Genomic DNA, 19,671 nt, shown 5'->3' with positions numbered 1-19,671 from the left:
CTTTCTAGTTTATCCTTCTTTCGGTTAAATGCCAAATAATTGATATTTCCCTTCAATATAAGGAGAATGGAGGTAAAGTAGAAATGAAACAAGGATTTTCCCACAGACCCAATATTCTCCATGGATCCAGGATTATCTATGACCAGTTGAGTAGATCACAGCCACCTCTGACAAGGTAAACTATAAACTGATCAGTTCAACCTAAGCATTTCTAGGACTGGTTCCTCAACTGTGGGGGATGGGAGGTGGGGGAGCAGATGATTAAGATATGTAAAAACCAGTGCTGTCTAAATATATAATTATGAAGGTGGTCAGTCAAATGCAATTAATTTTTAAAAATACTGTTATTCTATCCTTCTAGGTAATCAAGGGTTAACTGTAAAGCCTGGTGACCTAAATTTTTAGAGTCATCAAGGAGATGATACTAGCTCATTAAAGGGAAGCTTTGTTTTTGACATCTTACTACAATTAAAGTATTTACATATGCTTTATTTTCTATTATCTTATATAGTAAGGATAATATTTCTATATTTCATGAATAATCATATATGTATATATATAAAAAGCAGAGATAGAAGTGAATTATACCATATCATTAGACAGGCACATGCAATTCTATGAACAGACTCAATTGTAAGAAAAATATACCTGCCATCCCTGTGATGATGTTCAGTGTTCTGACTGTATCTGGAGCGAGGTAGAGTAAGAAAATGACTGCAAGCATGGCAGAAACAAGAATATAAATGAGACTCAGGAAAGAAATGAAAAGGTATAGTTTACTTTTAAAAAGTGAAATTCAAAAAAGATAAGCAGATAGTAAGCAAAGCAAATGAAAACTGTTACTAGAAAGCTTGCTCTTTCCTCCCAATGTCCATTGTAATATGGCCGTGCTAAAGGTTAAAATAGTCTAAGTATTCCAAAATAAACACAACAAAAACATAACAAATCAAGATTTAAACAAATTATATTTCAAAATAAAATCTTATCAATTATCACTCAAACATCTCTAGCACCATCTATAAAATGTTATACAATCTATAGTTGCTTTCCCTTTTTGAGGAGGAAAGATGGAAAGAGAAAACTAATAAAATAACAAGGAAGTTTAAGAAGAAAATAATTAAAGAGGTAATTCCTAATACATAGGAGATTTTATAAGGTAATTATTTCTTCTTCAATCATGAATAAGTAAAAGTAGCTAAAAGGACTTAAAAATTCCATTTAGTAAGGAATAAGCTGACTTGAATTATTATTTGGTTATTACTTTCATTTATTAGGTTCATTGGATGCTATCCATTTTTCCATTCACTATGTTTAGTATATGTTTATTACCTACTGTGGGCTGTGCTACACTTCACGCCTCATGACTATCCTAAACCATCGAAGCAGCACACTGATGTTTTCACCCATCTCTAGGGGCTCCTCTTCTTTCCACAGCGCTGATTTAAACTTTCCCGTTTTTGTAAAACCTCTCATGCCAACACACCTAATTTTGGCAGATGATCATTATGTTTCAGTTTTTTAAAAAAGGAAACCAACTTTGAATCCTCTCTGTCATATTTCTACCACTAAATGCAGAGTACCTATAGAATATCTTCACTTGTCATTTTCTTTTGCACCAAAGGAAGAAACTCCTCTACTTGTAATCCTGATTTCCCACATTCGCTCTTCCTTCCTTCATTCATTGTCTCATGCCTTCCATTCCTGAACTGCACTTAATCCTAAAAATAAACCCTTCACTAACCTCGCCTTCCTCTCAAGCCTTTGCATGTCTCTGACATTCATCATACAACATCTTAGCCATACCTACAATTTTTGCCACCACTTCCTCACTTCTCATCCAAGCTTTAAGTTCACTGTATGTAACGGGACTTTCAGTCTCCACCCTTCTCTGGAAGCTAGCCTATGAACGCTACCTGTGAAATCCTGAAAAATCCTTTAACTTCTTGATCTTCCTCATATTACCCTTATCTATGGTGTTACACAGTGATTTTCAACCTATGTTTCTTGACACTCTCTCTTCTCTTGGTTTTTGAAACATGATTCTCTCAGGCTATTAAAAATTAGTATTTATGTAACACTTAATGAGGTGACAAGTACTCCATTAACGGTTTGTCTACTTTATCTCATTTATTTCTCATAACAACTCTTTGAGGTAGGTTCTAGTATTGCCACAGAGAGAAAAACTGAGGCTGTGAGTGCCATATAGGAAGTAGCTGGACTGGGTTTCAAACTCAGGGCTTCCTTAATCCAAAATTCAGGCTCTTAACATTTACACATACGGCCTGGTTTCCCACCTATCTAACTGCTTCTTTACCCATTTCATTTACTGGATTCTCCTTCTCTTTATTCCATAGAGGCAGTGGTTTCCCAAGATGGGTTCTTCAAATTTCTTTATATTCCAACACATTCTTTCTGGATTATATCATTTCCTTTATAGTGTGAACTCTCACTTTGTTTAGCTTTCATTTTTCTTTGGGTTTCACAGCACATTTCCAGCTGCTTCCTGGGCTCCCCACACAGCTGCCTAACTGTCGTGTAGACACTTCAGAAAAACGCATGTTAATTTTAAGGTTCGAGCAAGACATTCGCCTATTTGGACGCCTGGTGCTGCATTTGTGAAATGAGGGGGCTGGAGCAGTAGTTTTCAAACTTTCTTTCTGATCAGAAGACCAATGTTTTTTTGGAGCAGATTTTTATGTAAAACCCATCATTAGGAAGGCAATAAAATCCGAATGACTCTGGCTAAAGAGGGAGTGAGAAGACTAGTCCCTATCCATTTGGCGTGGTCCTTACCTACAACCGCAGTCCCTCAGTTACCTCCATGATCTCTAAAAGACCCTCTAGTTTCAAATATAATTCTTTAACCCTCCTTTGAAACTTAATATAATACTTCAGCTGTTCCTCTTTGTGTAATCCCAGTTTTAACTAAAGATTTAAATATTTACTTAACAAGCCAAGTTTTAAAAAATTTCATAATTTAACTCCTCCATTTTCCTTATTTTCCACATTTAATTGATTTATAAACCCAGCTAGTTCTAATGCTTAAATAACTCAGATTTATCTCTTCTATTCCTTTTCTCCTGCTACTACCTTCAATCAGGCTTACCATGTCTACTAAAATAATCTATTGCTCCCCTCCTTCAACCCCAACCCTTTCCTGATCCAATCCATTCTCCACTCTGTCTACAAGCAAGATAATTATAAATTATGCTTTTGATCATGTAGGTACTTTGCTTAAAATCCTTCTCTGGTTTCACATATCAAAAACAAGTCATATTCCTTAAAACAGCATGCAAATTAAGTTCTAAACTACTTCAATCTTCAGTATAGCCTATCACTTCCCACCCCTCATACTATAACTTTTTATGTAGGTATGCCAGACCACCTAAGATTCTCTAAATATATCCCATACTTTCCTGACTCTGAGACTGTTCATGCTTATCACTCTGCCAAGAATGCCATTATCCTCCCTCTGTCTCCACTTTATTGCCTTTGAAAATTCTACTCAATCTTTAAAGTCCAACTTCCCTTTAAAGCTTTTTTTCCAATACTCAAGCAAGTAATTTTCTCTCCAATCTATTCCAATAATATTATGCTTGGCCTGACAGGCTTCTATGTTTTATAATTAGTTGGTATATTATATATTAGTTGGTATATATGAGTTGGTATAATTAGTTGGATCATCTGTTTATTTAGGCCAGGATAATGTCTATTTTAAATCTTTGTGCACAATTGGGTGACACACTCAATAAATATATTTTGGATTGAACTAAAAAGTAAAAACAGAATTATACTATTTTCATGGTGAGCCTACCCTCCAAAGAGAGCAGTGGTTCACATAATCACAGAAACTTCTAGAAATGTAAACAGAACATTACAAACCTATGTGGTATAAAAAGAAAGTAAAACAGTATTCAAAAAAGATATTCCTGGCACTACAAAGAGTAGAAGTAATACCCAACAGTTGTGATGTTAGGATTTATTGCATTAAGAACAAATAGATCTTCTCTGAAAATTACTTGAGGAATGAAAATATATAAACTTCAAAACTTATTAAAATTTTCAAATTCATAGAACATATATATCATCATCAATTTCTAATATTCTCCTTGAGGAGCCTTATAGTTAATTTTGTCTCTATAAAGCCAAAGAAAACATTAAGCAAGGATCACCTTTATCAAACATCAATTTGTTTTATTTCCCTTTTTGTGACTGTTAATTTAACTGGCCCAAGGGGTGCTCACATTTAATGTTATTTCTGGGGGGTGTCTGTGAGGGTGCTTCAGGATGATATTAGCGTTTGAATCAGTGGACTCAGTAGACTGCCCTCCTCAATCTGGGTGAGCATCATAGAATCTGGTGAGAGGCTCAACAGAACAAAATAGGAAAAAGGATGAATTCCTCCCTTTTTCCTGCCTCAACTTTAGAGCTGGACATCTCTTACCTCTCTGTTCCTCAGACTGGGATTTATAACATTGGCCACCCTGGTTTTCAAGCCTTCAGACTTGGACCGAATTATACCATCATTTCATGGGTCTCTAGCTTGCATAGGGTAGATGGTAGGCCTTTTGACTTCTATAATTATGTGAGCCAAATCCTTATTATCTATCTATCCTACTGGCTCTGTTTCGTTGGAGAACCCGAAATGCATAGTTTTCTATAGTCATGTTGTACCTCTTAACCCAATCTGGTCATGATACCCCTTGAGATTCTGTGATGACTATAAAAATGCATCACTGAATATTACATAAATTTAAATCCACATTGTTTTGGAAGTAAAATCCACCTAAGATCCAGAGATGCATTCAAGGTCCTTTCCCACATCCACTTGATACAACTTAAAAACATTTCATTTACTCTTCTCAGTTAAATCATTCTTACATTTCTTCCAAAATTAATGGAATTATAAAACCTAAGTAAACAATACTGTCGCCAATATACATAATGAGTTAAAAAATTATGTTAAAAATTGCAATTTATCCAATCTCTTTGAAAATTTTTTAAAATTGAGCAGAGCAGTAATTCATTGTAAAAAAAATAGAAAACTAAAAGAATTACTAAATTTTAAAGAGTGAAAAAAAGAAGTTATAGATTCAAAAATCATAATGACAAATTTCACTATTCAAATAATTGAACTGGATTATTGATCTAATTTCTAGACACTCTGATTCTTATTAAGGAATGTAATCTTTAAAGACAAAACAAAACTGTATTTATAATGAATTATCCTTCCATTATATCAGATGAATCTGAATGTCTCCTTTTAGAAACCACCAGACAAAAAGGACTGCAAAAAGAAGAAATAAAATATCTCATCCTTAAATAACCTATAGTTTTTGAAAGCAAAGTTTCCAACAATCTCAACTTAATGCAAAACTTTCTGTTCTGTCTTCAATATTGTTAATGTTTTGCTACTTTATAGTTCCTAAAACATTCTCAGTATGATTTAACTATGTTAAAATATATTCCTGAAATGTAATAAAATGTATTGCTTTTAATTTACTTTCTCTGTATTTTCAAACTTGCAGAGATGTGTTCCCCTCATTGTTGATAACTAAAAGGACCAAGAAGACTATAAATAGTTATGGGTAATTTTGACACTTCCTTACAGCTGGTTGGCTGATAAAGAGTAAGAAATGGCATAAGTGGGTGAGGTATCCTAGAGATCCATATAATATGACATTTTTCTTTTTAGAATATAAATGTATTAATTGAATGCACACACAAAAAAAGCCTATGAAGTGATGTATCTTAGGCCAGTGTTAATTGTATTTTTTTTTCTTATTATGCTAAAGGTATACTGCATAGAATTAAAGGTACCCAATATATTTTGGTCTCCAGGATAGACATAAAAATGAGTACTGCATGATATCTCTGACATGTTACAGAAATATTATCTAGTACTCTATATTTATTCTAATAGTAAATTAACTCATGTAAACAAATAAGCTCTTGAAATGGTTTCTAATACTAAAGCCACATAGGTTGCCCAGGAAAATTATGTTCCTAGTCATAGTTACCATGATTTACCAGAGAAACAATGATCTAAAAAGTATGGGGGATGGAGAGGAAGATGAACGATGTCTGTTATAGTTCTTCATTTTAGCTAACAGCCCTGCATCCAAGTTTCTGAATTACTTACAAAGAACCTATTTTCTTTTCAAAACAGAATAGGATTTTGACTAATGATAACAGAGTGAGATGTGCAGAGATATAAAGATCCAGTCAAATTTTGATATATAATTCTTTTTAACATTACCTGCAAGAAAAAGGGAATCCGAATACTATTATCTCCTTCTTATACCACTTAGGTTTAGCCAGGCCCTATAAATTAATGCCAAAGAGCATCATTTCTCACCCAATGTAGCCAATGTAAAAGCTATTATCTTCATGCACAACTTTCCAATATGTCCCAAGTCCTTCATCCTTCATACTGAGTCTTTCTGATATATATGTATGTTTTGCCTCTGTACTTATGCTTTTGTTCTTGCCTAAATAAGCATGTCCATTTTTCAAGGTCCAACTCATGTTCTACACTCTCTACAAAGCTTTTTAAAAAAAAATACCTGTATTAACTGATTTCTTTTTTTTCTGCTTAGTTAATAAGCACATTAAGATGTCAATTATTTGTAAGCCACAAGATCTTTTAAAATGTTAAGAGCAAGGCACATTTTCTGAGTATGTACTATGCAACTGGAGGTGCTGTGTCATTTAATCTACCCCACAACCTTACAAAGTTGGTACTAATGTTCTAATTTTATAGATAAGGAAATCAAGTGTCAAAGACATTAATTTTCCCAAAGAAACATAGCTAGCAAGTAATAAAAAGCCTACATTAAAATGCAATGCCATTTGGTTCCAAATCCTACAAAAAAAGAGTATATTCAATAAAATACTCTTCTGGTCCAGTGCACCATTTATTACTGACAAGAATAGTTAATGTACCACTCAAAATGCCTACATTTTACTTACTATCTCAAAGGAAATTCTCTTTTAGGCTTTTTAATCAACAGTATTATTGATTGACTATATAAAACACTATCATGAAAATTCACTGTAAGAGTTCTAGAGAATTATTACCTTCTAAAGAGTGCATAAAAATTACGATGTCTTCACATGCATTCTATTATTGAAAATCTTTTAGAATATTTAGAATATAAAGCATAAAACAGAAATTAAGAACCCATTGTTTAATAATTTGATAGACTACCTAACATGGATACTATTGTACTTCTTGATTTTTGATCCCTCATGTTAATAAGTAATGTTTACACAGATAACTTAAATATAATATTAGAAATAGCTTTTTAGTCTTATTTAAAAGAAATTCTATTTTAGTTATTTAAAAAAAATGTAAAACAGCTCACAATTAGGGGTAACTATGATTTGATAATCTACAGCACTCTAAAAAAGTGATGAAACCCCAGTAATTATGATTTGGTAATCTACAGCACTCTAAAAAAGTGATGAAGCCCAGGGGTCAAATTCCTCCAAAACTTCTGAATTACTTGAACATTTTTGTCAAACTAAATGATTCATAAAGTTATAAACAAGAAAAAATATAATGACATAGCAGTTATGACCATAATAGCTATATACCAAGGATTTAACAGCAAGTCTTTTATCATTAATGCTATGGCCATTTGTCTTAAAATACTCATAAATTATTATGTGTTTGCATGATAGTGACTATTTTTGTTTGTGAATATAATTGTAGAGGTTAATTTTATTCTATTCCTCTCTGCAAGATTTAGACCATATTGTCTTCAGAGAAAATATCAAGTCCATTTCTCATCTAAAGAAAAATTTTATGCAAACTTGAAGGATTTAAAGTCATTTCAGACTTTTTTCTTTCATCATTGCCTTAAGGAACTTTCAAAGAACAAGGAGTTTATGAATCGCTGTATAAATAAAATTTCCAGAGATGATCAAACTTATTAGAATTCTATAATGTTTAATGAAAGTACTCATTCACCCACCCTAATATGACTTCTTCCAACTCCTGATCGTGCCCATACACTTATTTTTCTTTCACTAGTATCATACTTGATGTGATACAATTTCTTTAGGTACCACACCTATAATTACCACTAAAGACACAGATCACTATGAAAAAGTTAAGCAAATAAAAAAAAAATACCACATTAACTTTTATTTAACAATTAATAAAGATACTAATTTAATAACTTCTATTTCTTCTTAGATCTCAGATACAAAAGCTAATACTTGTTTGACACTATTGAAGATTAGGATAGATGTTCCCTACCTTTTCTTTTGGAAAAGTTTACTTAACACAATGAAATTATAAGCCTGAATTGAGTATAACCTTAGATGTAGATGAAAACAATTAAGTTTATAAATATTGACAATGATGAACATTGGGAACTTCTCAAGTCAGTTGATTTAAGATGTTCTTATTAAAATTGGTTTAGGTCTCATACAAAGAGACTTCTGCATTCCCTTGTTACTTTATCATAATATTCTTTGTCATATCAAAATACTTTATCATAATAGCTTTCTTTGCTAATCCTTATCTCAAACCTATTTGACAGTGTGGGGGAAATACCATAGCATTTTTCATTTTATATAGAACTAAACCATGAATTCAAGGGTTAATTAATTTAACTTAAAAACAAATTAGTAGTAATTAGTGTGATTAATGCATTGAAACATATGTTATTTCCAAGTATGTCACATTTAATGGAGCAAACTTGGAGAATTCTTCCAAATACAGAAACCAATAAGCATAATTCTTTAAGATGCTTAAAAGGTTTACTGAAAGCCATGAGGAAAAACCTCTTCATGAATCAGTTTTTGTGTCTGTTTCCTAAACAAACCAGACTTGTGTCAATACTTTTATATATAAAGTCACACTGGTTTCCCTGATGAATATAAAAGACCTTAAATCTACTGTCTCACGAAGTATATTTATATGTAATGATTGGTTATGATAAATGAAAATAATAAAATGTCTATTTTGTTATAATTATCCTTATAACCTCATGTGCAGACTCACTAGCTTAACTGTTCGATTTAACAAAGGACCAAAACTGCAAAAGATGATTTTTTTTAAACCAAAGAAAAGGTTGTTCTTGTTTGTTTTATTTTTTTACACGGTGGTCATAAGAACGAATGTAGGCATTGTAAAGGAAATGGTGTTAGAAGCTAAGATTAACAAATATCCAAGTTCTGGATGAAAATATTTTATGGTAATACCTTCGTCCTGAAGGCAGCGATTATAATAAGGTCTAATAGTATTTAATCCTATTTACCTGTCTCTATCTGGAGAGTAACGGTCATCCATGACACGATGTCTATCCATTCGGCTAATTGTATTATAATGTCCAGCAGTAGAGCGTGTCCCTCGAAGCCCCTGTTCCACATTCCGACTGCAATAGCAAAATCCATTAAATATTTTAATAAACCATAATCATGCACTACACTAAAAAGGAGGTTTATTTTTTTTTTTAAAGATTTTATTTATTTATTTGCGAGAGAGAGAATGAGAGACAGAGAGCATGAGAGGGAGGAGGGTCAGAGGGAGAAGCAGACTCCCTGCCGAGCAGGGAGCCCGATGTGGGACTCGATCCGGGGACTCCAGGATCATGTCCTGAGCCGAAGGCAGTCGCTTAACCAACTGAGCCACCCAGGCACCCCTAAAAAGGAGGTTTATTAATAAAGAACGTAGAAAAAGATAAAAATCAGTGTAATGCCAAGTCCCAAGTTTTTTGTTTTAACTAATTGCATCTCGGGCTAATGGGATACATTTCAACTGGAGGCTGACAGTGAAGTTGGGGATTGCTGCTATAACAGAGATAAACATAAACATGGTATCAGTGGGGGTAGAGATAAGGATTATCAAAATTATTAATGGATGACACCCAGGTTTCCAAAAGTGATTTTTATACGCAATACAGGAGGAGGAATAAATTTGTGTGGAGAAAATGAGTTTAGCATGTTGCTTATAGATAATATTGGTGTATCTTGTTTTAGGAACATGATTATGATCTGTTTTTTAAAATCTAAATTGAAGTCTTTATAAATGATCAATGATGATTTATTTTAAGCTACCATTCTTGGCCTGGACTGACAACTTACACACTTCTTTTTCATGATAGAATAAGCCTCTACATGGCTTTTGCTATTGTTTTCTGTTAGGCACAGCTGAATCTATTCTAAAACTTTGCCTATTTTTTTTAGGTGTGTTCCAATATTCTTTCCCTGGTAAAAGTCGAGCATCCTTTTTTTTTTAAATTTTTTTATTTAAATTCAATTAGCCAAGCTATAGTACATCATTGGTTTTTGATATAATGTTCAATGTCCTTTTTTTAAAAATAAGAAATGGCTTAATTTATTAAAGTTAAAATCCAAAATCTAGTTCTTTCTTAAATTTAAATTTCAGATTAAAAATATTATTCTATTGATAGGTCTACCATATTTGAACAATTACTTTTCAGAAGACTTTTAATAATTTTAGTCCCATTTACAAACTTAGTTAATCAATCATTTTAAATTTTTATAAACTTAATATATTTTTTAATTACTTTAATTGTCTAAATTAAGTAAACACTTTCTAGTACTTACATCTTTATACACTAAATAAATTCATAAATATAACAAATCTTAAGTTCTCTTAGAAAGCCCAGTACCATGTATAAAATTAAAATCATAAGGAAAAAGTCTAAATCTAAAAATAAATCAATTATTCATTCAAAATAGGCATTATAAAACTATCATTCTAAGAGTTCAAATTTTCTTAAACTTTGCAAGTATATAAAATGTGAATTCTATAAATATTTCTTGTTCGTAAATATATTATTTCCATGGCTCTTACTCCTGTAAGCTTTCTGTACTTAACTGGATTGATGAGAGTTTTCTACGAGGCATTAAGACTTAGAGCTGTAGATTTTCTGAGTCACTCTTCCCTCTGCCTGTGCTTTTTTTTTTATTCTTTGCATGATTTCTCCTAACTTTAAAACCCCATCAGATGTTTATTTTCTCCTATTTCTTAAATTATCAATACCTATACCATTCAAGAGTATAGTTCGTTGGCTCTAACTAGATATGCTTAGTTCAGCATATCTGAAAGCTGGGTCTTCTTTATGATTTTGAACTCTCACATAAAAGAAACATACATCAACCGAAGTTACAAAGTAGTCCATATTTCATATTACTCTCAATATTTAGGTTGTTGAAGAACATATCTGTTTTTTCTTAAGTCACTTTCTCCCACAAGAATTTATTACCTTTAGAAATTATTGAATTCTTTGTGATAAATGGGCTTTTAATAGCATCCTACAAATAAAACGTGTATGGTATCCTACCTTTGTGGAGGAGGGACACTGGGTGACCATGATCTAGTCCTTCCTATAACATCTACTCGGTGAGGAGATCCTGATGGTGAACAATGGTTTGATGACATTACTTGTTCCGGCACTGATAAGGTTGAGCTTTGAAGATCTCGACCATCGTGTCGATAATCTAGAGGTGCAAAGATGAAGAGTGCAGTCATCTACTCACTAAGTCCTTTGGCATTTTGTACTTCAGTGAAAAAACTAAATGTTAGCGAAATTGAAAGCCTCTGAACATATTAAATGTAAAGCATAATGAGTAAAACATAATACCATCATAAAATAATATTTTGTGAACACTTAAATTAAAAATGAATGACAAATATTTAGATAGCTACTATGTCCAAGGCACTGTGCTAGTTAGGCTAAAACTTTTTTTTTTTTTAAGATTTTTATTTATTTATTTGACAGAGAGAGAGACAGCGAGAGAGGGAACACAAGCAGGGGGAGTGGGAGAGGGAGAAGCAGGCTTCCCGCGGAGCAGGGAGCCTGACGCGGGGCTCGATCCCAGGACCCTGAGATGACGACCTGAGCCGAAGGCAGACACTAATGACTGAGCCACCCAGGCGCCCCTAAGCTAAAACTTTTATATACAGTTAGTTATCTTTACTAAAAGAGGCAAGTTTACTCTAAAAACATTTTCATCTCTTCAATAAACTAGAAGAGCTTTAATTACTTTGCAACAATTATAAATATTCAGAATTATGAACTTCACAAAAATTCCTAAAAGTCTATGGTTATTTCTTTTTTTTTTTTAAAGATTTTATTTATTTGACAGAGAGAGAGCACAGCAGGGGAAGCAGCAGGAAGAGGGAGAAGCAGCCTCCCCATTGAGCAGGGAGCTCCATGTGGGACTCGATCCCGGGACCCTGAGATCACGACCTGAGCCGAAGGCAGATGCTTAACCAACTGAGCCACCCAGGTGCCCCTGTGGTTATTTCTTTAAGAGATAAACAATATTAGAAAGTATTCGGAATACCATCTGAAGTACCTATGTAAACTGTTTTTCTTATAGTGATTGACAGGGCTGAGATACAAGAGATGCCTGAGAATAAAAACACGACAGTTTGGAGGAAAGAAACAGCTCAATGATTTGACATACTTAGAAAAAGTGTATTAGAAGTGATAGAACTCAAACGAATCTTAGGAAGCAATAGATATTTGACTGATGGAGAGAAAAGTAGAAGGAATTCAAAGTTGCTAGAAAAACCGCAGTTCAATGGGGGGGCAGCGGTAGGGAACTAAACAGTAAGTTTGACCCAAGTTGTGTATATCTAAAACATCATGAGGCTTGTAATGGAAAGAACCTGAACATTTCTGGGCAGGAACTGGTATTTGCCCCACCACCATTATCTTCAGCATGTTCATCATGGCTGCTATTGACTTTTACTATGTGCCAGGACCTCTGCTAGTACTGTACAAAGTGTTCTGCTACAACATTTGTCTCAGAAATAACTCAGAAGTATTGGTTCATATGTGATTTTTCCCAACATGTTCACATTTTGCAGTATTATCTGAAGTTAGGTTCCCAAGGAATGCAGCAGGAGAAAGATTTGAGTGCACACAAACGACTGAAGGAGTGGTCTCAAGAGAAAGGAATTAGAACAGGGCACGAGAAGAAACTAAGTAAGAATGTGATGTCAGCTTGATTCCACTGGCCTGTGAATTGTACCAGAGCTGCTCTGACTTTGAAGCAAGGGTCCAATGTTAGCCAGTCATGACTGAAGACTGCCAGTGGGAAGTGGGTGAGATTGTTTTCTGTTTGTCTAAGGCCAATTCTCCGGAACATGGGGCAGCTGTGAGTTGTTAGCAGCCAACATTCACTGGCGATGTGTAAACCAGCTGAACTAAAGAGGCTGTGGGAGCATCAACAGTGTCCACTCTATCTACCAATAAAAGCAGCTGAAAGCAAAGAACATTAACACAGTTGGATGCAGAAAGCTAGAGAAATACAGAACTAAATATGATGCTCATTCATCCCATGTTCTTCCTTTTGGCTCACTTTGGCCAAAAAAAAACTCCATCTTAGAAGTATTTCTTGCATGGGTTCTTCCTGGTTGTGTGAATATTTCCCTTGACACCGTAACTGTGTAGACTTATCCTCCTTTCCATCTAGACATACTCCTTCCATCTAGATACCTTCATTTTATTTTTAAATCCCACATTTACTACTTTTATTGCTTAAAAGTTAACATGACTTTTAAAAATTGTGCTTGGACTTTTATTTTTAGTGTTTTGATTACAAAGCTACATGAGTTTTGAATGGTCTGATCCAACTGGTATTCCCAGATGCCCTGTTGTTTTTAGTCCATGATTTTGCAGAGCACAAGGTTTTTTCAGGAATCTATAAACGATGTGAAAGAACCAACTCTGCAAAGAAGATAATGTTATCCCCATTTTGGAGCACCTGGGTAGCTCAGTCGGTTAAGCATCTGCCTTCAGCTCAGATCATGATCCCAGGGTCCTGGGATAGAGTCGTGCATCAGGCTCCCTGCTCAGCAGGGAGGCTGCTTCTCCCTCTGCCTGCCGTTCCCCCAGCTTGTGCTCTCTCTCTCTCTCTGACAAATAAATAACTAAAATCTTTAAAAAAATATATTAGCCCCATTTTATATTTAAGGAAACTGAAATTTACATTAAGAAATTTACTAAGAAATTTTAATTGTCAAATACAAGATCTGGGATTTAAAGCAAATTCTATCTCACTCTCAATGCTCTCACTGTGCTCTAAGACTACATTCATCTTTCATGATCAAAGTAATAATTTAGGAAGATGAAGCTGACAGCAGTATACAATTCAACCTAAAGGTTAGAGAGATTGCAGCAAGATTAATTGCTCTTATAAAACATAGAACAGATTGTCCAACAGAACTCTCTAAAATGATAAAAATGTTCTCTATCAGCACTGTCCAATATGGTAGCCACTAGACACACATGACTATCGAGCACTTGAAATCTTGCTAGTGTTAATGAGAAACTGAATTTTTAACGTATTTATTTTAAATCAATTTAAATATAAATAGCCACATATAGCTAGAGGTACAACTTTGGAGTATGACAACTGGTGGTAGCAACAGACTACACAGAAAAAAATCAATACTATCTTTCATTCAACAAGTATTTATGACTGTATGAGCATGTTATTCTATGAGCTACAGTGAGCAAAACAAACAAAAAGCTTCGCCCTTATGGAGTTATCTTCTTTAAACAGGATCTCTTCAGTTGCCATGCTGAGAACAGACTGAAAGGAGAAAGGCAGTAAGTCAGGCAAGAGATGAACCAGGACGACAGCAATGGAGACATGGAAAATAATCAGATTCTGGACATATTTTGAAGGTAGAGGCACTGGGACGATTTTGTCTAAGATTTGATGTTGGACATAGGAGGAAGAGTAGCAGAAGAACAAATGTAAAATTTTAATTCAAGTAAAAGAATGGAGTCACCATCAATAACTTGGTTTGGTGGGAAAGATCAGGAGTTCAGTTTTAGACATGTTAAGCTGAAGATAACTGCTACATTTCCAAGCACAGATGTCAAGTGGGCAGTAGAAAATAAAAATTTAGAATACAAATAAGTGGTTTTGACTGGACATGTGGGAAGTTTAGCATACAGATGCTATATGAAGGCATGGGACTTTAAAGAGATGCAATCACTAGAGTAGTGAATGTAGACAGCAAAAAAGTCCAACAATGGAGTCTGGGGACGTTCTAGTATGAACCAACAATTTGTGATCAGATACAAAAGCAAAAAAAGGGAAGAAATAAATGACTCTTAACATTTGATTAGCCCACCAGGAAGTTAAAAGTATACTACAAAGGGGTGTCCGGGTGGCTCAGTTGGTTAAGCATCTGCCTTCGGCTCAGGTCATGATCCCAGGATACTGGGATTGAGCCCCACAACGGGCTCCCTGCTGAGTGGGAAGCCTGCTTCTCCCTCTCCTTCTGCCCCTCCCCCTGCTTGTGCTCTCTCTCTCTGTGTGTGTGTGTCAAGTGTCAAATATCAGATCTTTGGGGGAAAAAAAAGTATACTACAAAGAGAGAAGTTTAGAAGGTTTACCAGTTTGGAGACAAGGAGGTAACAGTATTTTCAGTCTCATAGGCAAACAGTTACACATGTGGAAAAGAATCTTGGGAAAGGCATTAGGACTGTCAATAAAGTTTTGAGAGGCATTTATAAAAGGAGCATCATTGAAATCCAAGGTAAGGGAATATATAGAGAGAAAAGAGATATGACTATGGAGTTTAAAGGAGACTATTGAGAAAAGGAGGAAGAGTTACTACAAGAAGAAAATTCAAATAATGCAGTCTCATGAAAACTAAGAAGAAAGAGTTTTAAGAAAATATTCATTATTAATAATATAAAGAGCTACTCCGAAGTGATAAAAAATGAGTATTGAATTTAGGTAATTAACTTAGGAAATCAGAATATTATATGTGACATTTAAGAGTTAATTATTAAAACATCATTCTACCTTCCCAATGGAAAATAAATTATTTACATGTATTTGTATATTGTTTCAGGTCAGAGTAGAAAATAACACTAACATTCTAAGTGGCTATAATCTCATATTTTATATATATATTCCATTTATTAGCATTGTGGGGTGAGTCAACTGGTTCAAAGAATAGTTGGTCTAGAGGGGAGGAGGGAGGGGGGATAGGTTAGCCCGGTGATGGGTATTAAAGAGGGCACGTATTGAATGGAGCACTGGGTGTTATAAGCAAACAATGAATCATGGAACACTACATCAAAAACTAATGATGCAATGTATGGTGATTAACACAATAAAAAAAAAAAAAAAAGAATAGTTGGTGTACAACACCATTCTTTCCCTACTCAGTATACCCCTGGGGCACAAAATCCATGCCAGCAGTCGCTTCCCTGAGAACCCTAAATTTCAATATCAATCAAAGTTTCTATTTCCTTTGAAGAATAACATTAGCAATGCAAATATAAAAAAGTACCTCTGACTTGAATTATCAGAATAAATGAAGTAAGTAAGCACATGGGAAATACTCCCTCTGGCATAGTTAATTTTCAAGACATCTGCCTTGTAACCTTGGAAAAATGAAATAAAGCAGCTGAAACTGCTCATTATTGAGAGAAGGCTGATAGTTCAGGTTAAAAGGGTTTTGAACGGTTGTAACAGATACTTTGAATTTGACAGATATGTAATGTGCAATTGGAAACGAATCTCGGCATATGGGGAAGAAAGTACTAACAGATTTGCTGGTGTCTAGACTTAGGTTAGTTGTTTAAAATGCTAGTTAACATGGGGGGTAAGAAGGTACTGTGTATATGAATATATGCAATTCACATTCGAAATGCCTTAGGAACAATTTCACAGAGAATATAGGATTATTTGGTTCAGCTGACAGTCAAATTACTTGACAAACTACTGATTGAAGCATTTAGTCTCTATTGAAACTACTGTTAATGATGGAGCTTAAAACAAAAAGGACATTTAAAAAAAAGAAAACATAGAAAAGTATTTTTTAATAGAATTAACGTTTAAGTCTTAGTTATCATGACAGTTATGTAAATGTAATTTATTAAAGTTATGAGCCTATGAAAAGATAACATTTCAAAAACCACAATACCATAATCCTGATTTTCAGGTTGATAAAAAGAATATGAAAAAAAAAGAATATGGTGATGCTTCAGCTTTCTAATAGTAACAGATTTCGAGGATTTGAAATCATCTTCATATTTTTTAAATCATCAGATAAATTTCCAACCATAAATCAGGCAAAATTTAAACTACAATACCATAATTTGAAAATAAAGCTGTGCCTGATATATAATCATGACAACAATGAAAAAAATTTCAAAAAGTGCAAATATTTGACATATTTGGGTATGTTGGTGACGTCAAAAAGATTTTTTTTCACACTGTTATGCAGTATAAAGAAGTTTCAACTATACAATAACTTCAAATTTATGGTGAAATCCTTATTATTTAGTAGTTTAAAAATAGAAAACTTAGAAGTATTCACTTATCTGACACATTTCAGTAAGAATATTCAGTTTAATAATTGATACAAGAGTTCCAGCAACTGGAATTATTCAAGAGGTTAAACTGCCATAAGGTTGTTTTTTTTTGGGGGGTGGGGTGGATAAAGAGGCAAGTTATTTCTTTCTCATTTTATTTATTATTTAATCTGTTTATTGGTAGATAATGATGAATAACCCTTCCTTATTACTATAAAATAATTCTGAAATTCTTACCTGATACTATACCAATTCCATCATCACAGTCATAGTCAGAGACTTCACTATCACTTATTCTTTTTGACCCTATGAAGCAAACAATAGCAATAATTAAAATTGCTGATTAATAAGGAAAAAGAAAACTCCTCATCAACCTGAAAAACAAATGAAAGAAATCTGAATGAAATACTTGAGAATAAAAAATATAGAGAGAAGGAAAGTCATTATAAGCTCATGCTTATTTTTACACATATTTCATAATGTGAAGATATTATTCTTAAAATAAATTATTCTTAAAATGGATAAAATAAATTTCCTAAATGCCTTAAAGCTTGAAATAATATTAAATAATATATGTATGTGATTTGATGCTGATTGATAAAATCTATTGAACAAAAAGCTAAGTTAAAAATAGCTATGTTAAGTCAGTTTCAGATGCTTTTAGACAAAGGTACTTAAGTCTATATAAATTTCAAAGCAAGACAATGTTATTTCAAGAGCATTCATGTGCCTTTTTCTAATATGCATGACTAATAAATTAAATGTACCCAATTCTTCATTTTTCACACTCATGGAGAAGTATAATTTAAGACATCTTAAACCATCTACCTTTTAGTATTAGTTTAGCTGTTCCTCCATTGCTTTGAAAAGAAAATGAGAAATCATCCACAAACTTATTAATACATCTAAATTGTGTATTGATTACACACAATTGTTATATTTTCTAAGAAATTAGCCTAAATTTAACAGAGCAGTAATAATTAACATAATTAAAGACCTCTATAACAAAATTTTAAAATGTTTATCATGCTATGGCAAAAATAGCACTGAATTGATGGTTACAGCAGATTGTCTTCACATTTAATTATGAAATATATCACATATATAAATAAACCTGTTATAATTTGTTTTTTAATATATTTTTTCTCCTACATGTGTCTCAAAAATAGGCACATCTTATACAATAGAATCCCTTATTACAGTATTTTTTCCTTCCTTACAATCAGAAAATGCTTAATGATAAATGAAAACAGTGTTGCTATTTCAAGAAATGACTTCTTTTGTCTGTCTACTTACACCATACATTATTCATTAAATAGACCAAATTCAGTTATCAGAAAATAAATGCTTTCCTGTAACGTATATAAAATACTGAGAGTTCACGTTTTACAAGGTGTCTAAAGTAGCAATAATTAAATGTTCTAGAAATGCCCTCCAATATTTCCAACTTCCTCTTAGAAATACTCTATACATTTTTTTCTCTTTTTGTTTGTTTTTACCCCTGCCCTCTTGGGAAGGGGAAGAGTCTGTTGCCAGGAACTCTTGCTTTCCTCCTTTTAATGGTTACATAAAAGACACTGATCTGTTTTGATCATGTGGTCCCACTGAATGGGTTCACTGCTATTTTCCTTCCAAAGCCTTTAAAAAATTTAAACTCAATCAAATCATAGACTCTTACAGCCCCAACTGATATGGAAACTACAATTACCACACAATATCCCAAAAGACTGAGCACAAAATGATTTACAGAATTAGTGTATACATTCTAAATGGATTTGGGGAAAAGAAGGATACCACAGATGAAGCTGTTGAAGAGAGACATAATAAGAATTGCTACTCATCTTGTAACATGATTTCACTTTGTAAATGCAAATGCTCAAGGACAGGGTAATGATAGTTTAATGTGCCAGATATACTAGGGCCTAAAGATTATATGCTTTTGGTGTTGGTCAAGAATCAGATCTGCCTCTGGTGTAAAATAAGAATGACAACAGCAAAAAATGAAGTTCATTTTATCGGCCTTTGTGAGTGGTCTTGTGTGGGTTTGCGCATAGAGTTGGGGGTGGATGGGTATATGTGATCTGTAAATGCTGCTTCCTTCCAAATCTTATTATGTTCCCGATAGAAGTCGATCTATTTTGCTAGTAATTCTACAGAGATTTAATATATTGCAATTATGTTATCTCCACTTGGAACTTGTCATTTAACATCCTGATGAATTCAAGTACTTAATTTAATGTCATTGAATGCATCAATCTTCTCTTTTAAAAGTAGTGTTTTCAGTGTCTTGTTTAAGAAATTGTTCCTAAGGGGGCGCCTGGGTGGCTCAGTC

The 19,671-nt window shown here is 33.5% G+C and overlaps 1 protein-coding gene across 42 annotated transcripts in view; it reads right to left on the bottom strand.

The window, feature by feature from the left end:
* RIMS2 (regulating synaptic membrane exocytosis 2) overlaps positions 1-19,671 on the bottom strand; it is a 577,313-nt gene that overhangs the window by 214,264 nt on the left and 343,378 nt on the right. For 23 of the 42 annotated variants that reach the window (XM_081816358.1, XM_081816360.1, XM_081816361.1 and 20 more), the window contains 4 exons: positions 17,577-17,645; positions 11,325-11,481; positions 9,273-9,389; positions 649-714 (listed from right to left, as the gene is read on the bottom strand). In XM_081816358.1, the coding sequence (XP_081672484.1) occupies positions 649-714; positions 9,273-9,389; positions 11,325-11,481; positions 17,577-17,645 (409 nt within the window). The remainder of the gene's footprint in view (positions 1-648; positions 715-9,272; positions 9,390-11,324; positions 11,482-17,576; positions 17,646-19,671) is intronic. The other 19 variants (XM_081816367.1, XM_081816375.1, XM_081816379.1 and 16 more) reach the window with 1 other exon arrangement.

Source organism: Leptonychotes weddellii, chromosome 4 (genome assembly GCF_054177405.1).
Source record: "Leptonychotes weddellii isolate Sample4059 chromosome 4, ASM5417740v2, whole genome shotgun sequence".
NCBI classification, from domain to species: domain Eukaryota; kingdom Metazoa; phylum Chordata; class Mammalia; order Carnivora; family Phocidae; genus Leptonychotes; species Leptonychotes weddellii.
The sequence above is the reverse complement of the archived record's forward strand: the minus strand, read 5'-3'. Positions and strand labels throughout refer to the sequence as shown.